Source organism: Mauremys mutica, chromosome 15 (assembly GCF_020497125.1).
Source record: "Mauremys mutica isolate MM-2020 ecotype Southern chromosome 15, ASM2049712v1, whole genome shotgun sequence".
In the NCBI taxonomy this organism is placed as follows: Eukaryota; Metazoa; Chordata; order Testudines; family Geoemydidae; genus Mauremys; species Mauremys mutica.
The window spans coordinates 34,791,179-34,799,201 of record NC_059086.1 but is presented as its reverse complement, the minus strand read 5'-3'; the positions used below and the strand labels follow the sequence as shown (position 1 = coordinate 34,799,201).

At 69.5% G+C, this 8,023-nt stretch overlaps 1 protein-coding gene across 1 annotated transcript; it reads right to left on the bottom strand.

The window, feature by feature from the left end:
• Nucleotides 1-1,395: 1,395 nt before the first annotated feature.
• Nucleotides 1,396-6,015, bottom strand: LOC123350152 (toll-like receptor 13). Its single transcript, XM_044988569.1, has 2 exons — nt 3,268-6,015; nt 1,396-2,237 (listed from the first exon to the last, which is right to left on the bottom strand). The coding sequence occupies exons 1-2, from the start codon at nt 5,961-5,963 to the stop codon at nt 2,075-2,077; spliced, it is 2,859 nt and encodes a 952-aa protein (XP_044844504.1). The 5' UTR covers nt 5,964-6,015; the 3' UTR covers nt 1,396-2,074.
• Between the last annotated feature and the right edge of the window lie 2,008 nt (nt 6,016-8,023).

Sequence of the window (8,023 nt, the reverse complement as noted above, 5' to 3'; positions counted from 1 at the left end):
GTGTTAGGGGGTGAGCAATGGGGAAGGATGCAGGCGGATGGGGTAGGGGGGCCGTGGGGAGCTGCTCCTTGAGCCATTCCAGCATTTTGGGAGGGGGCGGCTGGGGCGTGGGGGGGGGTGTGAATGGGGCCCCACAGCATCTGCTGATGCTGCAGCCCCTCCTAGAATGACTCCAGGGTGCGGAAGGGGGCACTGGTGGGGGGCGGATGAGGGGGGTCAGTGGGCAAGGGGGAGAGGTTAATAGGCAGGGCGTGGGGTCACTGGGGAGGCAAAGGGGTGGGATGGGTCCATGGGAAGGGGGTCAATGGCCAGGGTGGGGGGGGGAAGCCGGGGAGGTCAGTGAGGTGGGGGGGTCAATGAGGGGGATATATGGCCAGCGGGGCTGGGGGTCAGTGAGGAGGGGGTGGATGTGAGGGTTGGTGGCTGGATGGGGGGAGCTGGGAGTCTATGGCAAGGGGGGGCTGTGGGTCAGTGAGGAGGGGGGGTCAATGGCTGAGGGGACTGGGGGGGGTCAGTGAGGAGGGGGTTGATGGGAGGGGTCTATGGCAAGGTGGGGCTGGGGGTCTGAGGAGAGGGGAGTCCATGGCTGGGGGGGCCAATCCCCCCCCTTACCTGGAGGTGCTCCAGCCTCTCCTTGAGCGACTCCAGCATGCGCTCCAGCTGGGGGGCGCCGGCGGGTGCCTCCCGGGGCGGGTCCTCCATGGTGTTGGGGGCGGCGCTGGCCTTGCGGAAGGCGGCCTCGTGCCCGGCGCCGCTGGGGGGCTCGGGGGGCTCGCGGTGCCCGAAGTGGGGGTACTCGTTCTCCCGGCCGGCCCCCTCCCGGTGCCCGTGGCTCAGGTTGTCCTCGTGCCCGCCCGGCCCGTGCTCCCCGCCCGGCCGCCCCTCGCACCGGCTCAGCTTGGCCGTCAGCTCCCGCACCGTCTCCCGCTGGTCCAGGATCGTCTCCTTCTGGTGCACCACTGTCTCCCGCAGGTGCAGGATGGTCTCTTTGGCCTCCTCCAGCGTGCCCGCCCAGTGCCCCCCGGCCCGCGGCTGCGGGGCCTGCTGGCAGCCCGTCTCCAGCTCCAGGGGCATGGGGCTGCAGACGAACTTGGGCAGGGCGTACTCCCCCCTGCCGCCGGGCACCCAGCAGAGGGTCCAGAGGAGAGCCCAGGCCGGCCACATCCCGGCACCCACCGGACCCCTCGCCACCGCCCCAGCCTTCCTCCCGCAGCGGCGCCCGGCTGATCTGTGCCAGCGGCCGGTTGGCTCGGTGAGCAGCTGGGATTTTTCTGTTTCTGGCCGCCCCCCCGGCACCGTCCCGTCCGCCTTGATTTCCCAAATCCCCTGGTGATGGGCGGAGGGCGCCCGTCTCCCCGGAGACAGGGGAATTAGACAGGCGGGTTAATGGGCTTAAGGAGTCGTGGCAAAGCTCCCCCACCTGCCCCTGGCAACGGGACCCAGGCGTCCTACAGCCAAGCTGGCAGGGATCAGGGGCTTTTGGCAGCTGAAAGGAGTCTAAGGAACTGGGAGGGATTTAGGAAGGGGAAGTGACACACCGGGACACCAGGGGGCTTTCCACGGCCACCGGGGATGAGCCCCCCCGCCCAGCGCGGGGTGTGTGTGTGCCCAGAGCCAGACACATCTTCCCTGCAGTCAATCCAGAGTCACCCCTGATGGCAGTGGGGACAGGGCCGGGTTCTGATCTGTGCTATCCCAGGGTCAATCCGGAGTCACCCCTGACGGCAGTGGGGACAGGGCCGGGTTCTGATCTGTGCTATCCCAGGGTCAATCCAGAGTCACCCCTGACGGCATGGGAGTGAATCCAGATTTGCACCAGGGGACCATGGAGCTAAAGTTAAGCTCCCCCACCCCGAGCCATGGGCTGTTGGATATAACACAGTAAACAATCCAGCTTTATTCCATACAGCGCCTATATAAACAGCGGCAGGTGTCACTGCCCCCTGCTGGCTGCAATAAGCCCCACTCACTGCTGGGTCATAGTCCTCGTACCGCTCCAGGCGGAGGGGGAGTCTCGGACAGCACCGGCTGCAGAGGTTGGGGTGTGGTTCTCTCCCTGCAGCCCCAGCTGGGGTTACTCAGCCACATTGAACTGAAGCAGCCCCCTGGCTTCCACGCCGTCCGCCAGGGCCTCCCGCAGCTGGGTCCAGAACACGTCCTGGGCCTCGGGCTGCTCCGGCCACTGCAGGTAGCTGCGCTGCTTCACCAGCTTCCGCAGGCGGTGGTAGGGGGAGAGGCTGCGGGGGCGACAGGCCGAGATCTGAGCCCCAGTACCCACGGCACAGGGCACCCGCTCCCCACAGCACCCCCGGGAGCTCCCTCACAGCCAGCACCCCCCAGCTCCCCACAGCGCCCCCGGGGGCTCCCCCCAGAGCCAGCACCCCCCCCGCTTCCCACAGCAACCTGGGGGCTCCCCCCACAGCCAGCACCCCCTCCGCTCCCCACAGCACCCCCAGGAGCTCCCTCACAGCCAGCACCCCCCAGCTCCCCCCAGGAGCTCCCTCACAGCCAGCACCCCCCACAGCTCCCCACAGCACCCCCAGGAGCTCCCCCAGAGCCAGCACCCCCCACAGCTCCCCACAGCACCCCCAGGAGCTCCCCTCGAGCCAGCACCCACCCAGCTCCCCACAGCAACCTGGGGGCTCCCCCCACAGCCAGCACCCCCTCCGCTCCCCACAGCACCCCCAGGAGTTCCCTCACAGCCAGCACCCACCCAGCTCCCCACAGCACCCCCAGGAGCTCCCCCAGAGCCAGCACCCCCCAGCTCCCCACAGTGCCCCTGGGGGCTCCCCCCAGAGCCAGCACCCCCCACAGCTCCCCACAGCGCCCCCAGGAGCTCCCTCACAGCCAGCACCCCCCACAGCTCCCCACAGCACCCCCAGGAGCTCCCCCACAGCCAGCACCCCCCACAGCTCCCCACAGCGCCCCCAGGAGCTCCCCTCGAGCCAGCACCCACCCAGCTCCCCACAGCGCCCCCAGGAGCTCCCCTCGAGCCAGCACCCACCCAGCTCCCCACAGCAACCTGGGGGCTCCCCCCACAGCGCCCCCCAGGAGCTCCCCTCGAGCCAGCACCCACCCAGCCCCCACAGCCAGCACCCCCCCTGCTCCCCACAGCGCCCCCAGGAGCTCCCCCACAGCCAGCATCCCCCCCCCCCGCTGCTTAACACAGCACCCCTGGAAGCTCCCCCCCCAGGCAGTGCCCCCCCCCGCTCCCCCCAGCCCCCTGCCAGGAGGGGGGGGGGGCCGGGCCAGCCGCGGGGGCCTCACCGGAAGTTGGGGATGTCCTCGAGGAAGACGACGACCAGCGGGTCGGGGCCCCGGTGGCAGGCGCGGGCGCAGGCCAGGTGGAGCTCCAGCGAGCACCACTCGCTCTCCAGGGCGCGGGCGCTCAGCAGGCACAGCGCCTTGCGGCTGCCGCTCACCCCGCGCTGCACGTTGTCCAGGTAGTAGGCGCCGGGGGCGAAGTCGCGGGGCCCGAAGCAGAGCCGGAAGCGGGGCTGCCCCTCCTGCTCCAGCTTGGCCAGCAGCGTCTGCACCACCCAGGCCTCGTCCTCGGCGCAGCAGGAGACGTAGGCGTCGTACTGGTAGCCCCGCCGGTCCCGCCGCAGCCGGCCCCGGCCCCAGGCCCGCAGCAGGTAGTAGCCGTAGCGGAGGGTCCAGCCCAGCTTGGCCCCGGCCAGGGACCCCGCCAGCGTCAGGGAGGCGGCGGCGAACGACCCGGCGAAGAAGAAGACGCCCGGGTCCGCCCCGCAGAAGGAGAGATCGTGGGCTTGGAAAAGCCCCTCGCTCACGCCGGGCCCCAGGCAGAGGTAGGAGCCCAGCAGGGCCACCTGGAGCCCCGGCTCCGCCGCCGACCAGTTCTGGAACCAGGCGTTCTCGCAGGAGCAGGCCAAGGGGTTCCCGGCCACGTCCAGGAAGCGCAGGGCGGCCAGGGCGGCCAGCGGGGCCCGGCTCACGTTGCGCAGCCCGTTCGCCCGCAGCGAGAGCCACTCCAGGGAGGCCAGGCTGGAGAAGACCTCGCCGGGCAGGTCCCGGAGGGAGCTGCCGTCCAGCCGGAGCCGCCGGAGGCTGCCCAGGCCTCGGAAGAGCCCCGGGCGGAGGCGGAAGGGCCCTTCCCGGCTGGGGTAGACGTCGGAGAGATCCAGGGAGAGGAGGCCGGCCAGGGGGGCCAGCGAGAGGTTGAGGAAGACGCCGCCGGGGTTGTCCCTCAGGCTGAGCTCCTGGAGGTTCCCCAGCCCTTGGAAGAGTTTGGAGGGCAGCCGGACGGGGGGCCGGGCCTCCTGCGAGCTGAGATCCAGGCCCCGCAGGGCCGGCAGGCCGGCAAAGGGGGCGGGCGAGTCGTACTTGCCGTAGGCCAGGAGGCGGTTGCGGCTGAGGTCCAGGGTCTCCAGGCCTTTCAGGCCCAGGAAGGAGCCCTGGGAGAGTTTGTAGAGGCCGTTCTGGGCCAGCGAGAGGTGGCGGAGGGAGGTGAGCCCCTTGAAAGCCCATTTCTGGAGGGTGAGGATGCGGTTGCCGGAGAGCAGCAGGGTGCGGAGGTGGTGGAGGCTCTGGAAGGCGGAGGCCTTGACGTACTGGAGGTTGTTGTCGCTCAGGTCCAGGGCCTCCACCTTGCGGGCGTAGACGAAGGTGTCACGGGTGACGGCTGCCAGCTGGCAGCCCTGCAGCAGCAGCGTCCTCAGGGAGGCCATGCCCAGAAAGGTCCCTTTGTAGAGGTAGGTGAGGCGGTTCCTGGACAGGTCCAGGTGGGTCAAGGCGCTGAGGGGCCGGAAGACGCCGTCTTCCAGCTTGGTGAGGTGGTTGCGCCGCAGGACGAGGACCCGGAGCCGGGGCAGCGCCCCGCCCCAGGCGCTCTGCTTCAGCTGCTGGACCTTGCACTTGTCCAGCGAGAGGGACTCCAGGCGGGGGAACGCGCGGAAGACGCCCCCCTGCAGCCGGCTCAGCGGGGTGGTGGAGAGGTCCAGCCAGGTCAGGTTGGTGCAGGCGCCCAGCTGGGCCAGCCGGGACGGCGGCACCTTGGAGTGTTTGATGTCCAGGCTGGTCAGCGCCGGCAGGCTCCCCAAGACCTGGCAGGCCAGCCCCAGGTCCGAGTCCAGCGCCGGGCGCATGCTGGACCAGTGCAGGGCCGTCAGGTTGGGCAACGGCAGGCCCAGAAGATGGGAGATGTTGAGGGGGTTTTCGTCCAAACTCAGCCTCTCCAGGCCGGGCGCGGCGCGGAAGGAACCGGCCTCCAGCCGGCTCATGTTGTTGCGGGTCAGGTTGAGCGAGCGCAGGCCGGGCAGGGAGCAGCGGGCGAGGTCCAGCCAGGCGATGCTGTTGTTCCGCAGGTTGAGGTCCCGCAGGAAGGGCATGGAGAGCAGGCCGGGCCCGGGGCACGGGGCGGAGATCCGGTTGGAGTCCAGGTCGAGGAGGGAGAGGTTGGCCAATTTGCCGGCGGCCGTGGCCACCTCCTGGAGCTGGGAGAGCTGGTTGTGGGGCAGGTGGAGCTCCTGCAGGCCGGGCTGGGCCGCCAGGGCGGTGGGGTGGAGGGCGGCCAGGCCGTTGCCCCCCAGAAGCAGCACCTGCAGGCCCGTCAGCTCCGCCAGCGCCGTGGGGCCCAGGGCCGCCAGCCGGTTCTGGCTGAGGTCCAGCAGCTCCAGCTCCCGCAGGCCCTGGAAGGCGCCAGTCTCCAGGGCGCGGATGCGGTTGCGGTCGAGCCGCAGCTCCCGCAGACGGGGCAGGTGGGCGAAGGTGGCGGGCGCCAGGCCCTGCAGGGCGTTCTGGGAGGCGTTGAGCCAGAGGGTGGAGTTGGGCAGCGGGGCGATGGCCGGGCCCAGCTGCGTGATGCCGCGCCCGGTGCAGCTGGCGTAGCCTGGCAGCTCGTAGGGCAGCAGGCACCAGGCGAAGCCGAAGGCGCCGGCACAGCGGGCACAGGCGGCGACTGCAAGGAGCCAGAGGGGCAGGGCCAGGGGCTGGGGCTGGGGCATGGTGTGGTGTGTGTGTGTGTGTGTGCTGCCCCCTGCTGGTTGTGTGTGTGTGTGTGTGTGCTGCCCCCTGCTGGTTGTGTGTGTGTGTGTGCTGCCCCCTGCTGGTTGTGTGCGCGCGTGTGGGTCTGCCCCCTGCTGGTTGTGTGTGTGTGTGTGTGTGTGTGTGCGCTGCCCCCTGCTGGTTGTGTGCGCGCGTGTGTGTGTGCGCTGCCCCCTGCTGGTTGTGTGTGTGTGTGTGTGCTGCCCCCTGCTGGTTGTGTGTGTGTGTGTGTGTGTGTGTGCGCGCGCGTGCGCTGCCTCCTGCTGGGTCTGTGTGTGTGTGTGTGCTGCCCCCTGCTGGTTGTGTGTGTGTGTGTGTGTGTGTGTGTGTGTGCTGCCCCCTGCTGGTTGTGTGTGTGTGTGTGTGTGTGCTGCCCCCTGCTGGTTGTGTGCGCGCGTGTGGGTCTGCCCCCTGCTGGTTGTGTGTGCGCGTGTGGGTCTGCCCCCTGCTGGCAGAGCTCAGAACACGCCCTGCTTACATCCCCTACCCCACCCAAGGACCCCCCCCACGCAGTGACCTCCACCCACTCCCGGCAATGAGTGACCTGGGGCGGGGCTTCCAGCTACATCCCGGCCCCTCACCGTGATTGACAGCTCCCCCACTCCCCAATCCAATGGCAGGTGCCTTAAAAGAGCCTCAGTTTCCCGCTCCCGGCTGGGGCTGAGCCGAGCGGCCCGGCACAGAGACACCTGCAACGAGAATGCAAATTGCACTCTGGTCACTAGTGGTTAGAGCGGGGGGTGGGGGGGTGGGGAGCCCGGACTCCTGGGTTCTCTCCCCAGCTCTGGGAGAGCAGTGGGGTCTAGTGGTTAGAGCAGGGCTGGGTTGTGTTCCCACAGCTAACAGCGAGTGTGTGTGTGACCTCCCAGGGCCAGACTCATTTCTCTGCTTCACTTCCACTTCTGCAAAGCCGGGCTAAGGAAATTCGCTCTGCAGCCCGGAGGTCTGTGAAATCAGAGAGATAATGATCGGAAGGGGCTTAAATCCGGGCTAAGCAGGGGCAGTGTTGGCACCCGCCCCAGGGCAGGGACTGGCTGGCTCAGGGGGCAGGGAATGGGGCCCGGGGCCTGTCCCCTCTAGGGGCGCCGGCTCCCACCTGGCAGCAGGTGCCCTGTATCCTCTGTTCTGGGACCCGTCAATGCCGAGTTTGTTGGGTCTCAGCCGTGATCCGAGGTGCCCCTGGGGCATGAACCCCCCCCCCCACCGGGAGAGAGGCCAAGGTCCGCATGGGCCTTTGATACAGAGCCCCTGTGCCCCGGGGAAGGGCTGGGGGGAGCTATGTAGTGGGGTGTCTGGGGGGGGGCGGGGTAGATAATGGCTGCCTCTGACGGGGGGGTGTCTTTGGATGCATTTGTGGCCACTAGGGGCAGGAAATCGCAGCTTCTGCTCCCCCCCCCACTCTTCCCTCCACCTTTCTTGTGGTAGAGCGAATGAAACCATCTCAGGGAAGTGGGCAGTGCCCCCCAGGCTGCCACGGCCCCCCCGCCAGGGATCAGACCCAGCACCCCAGGGGGCAGTGGGTCTCGGGGGGCTCCCCAGGGGCCTTCACAGTCTGGTTTGGTGCTGTCCCATCCTTGCCAGCGGGGGAGGGAGGGTTGGGGGCAGCTGGAGGCCTGCAGCAAGTGCATGGGGGGAGGGTTATGTCTATGTGAACAGACCCCCCAACTTGGCTGGTGCCACTCACACCCGACCCGCAGCCCCTGCTAGCCCAGCCCTGCCCCCCCCAGCCCTGCCGGTGCCCCTCACTCCCGACCCGCAGCCCCCCACTAGCCCAGCCCTGCCGGTGCCCCTCACTCCCGACCCGCAGCCCCCTGCTAGCCCAGCCCTGGGCCCCTCCCCAGCCCTGCCGGTGCCCCTCACCCCCGACCCGCAGCCCCTGCTAGCCCAGCCCTGGGCTCCCCCCAGCTCTGCCGGTGCCCCTCACTCCCGACCCGCAGCCCCTGCTAGCCCAGCCCTGGGCTCCCCCCAGCTCTGCCGGTGCCCCTCACTCCCGACTCGCAGCCCCTGCTAGCCCAGCCCT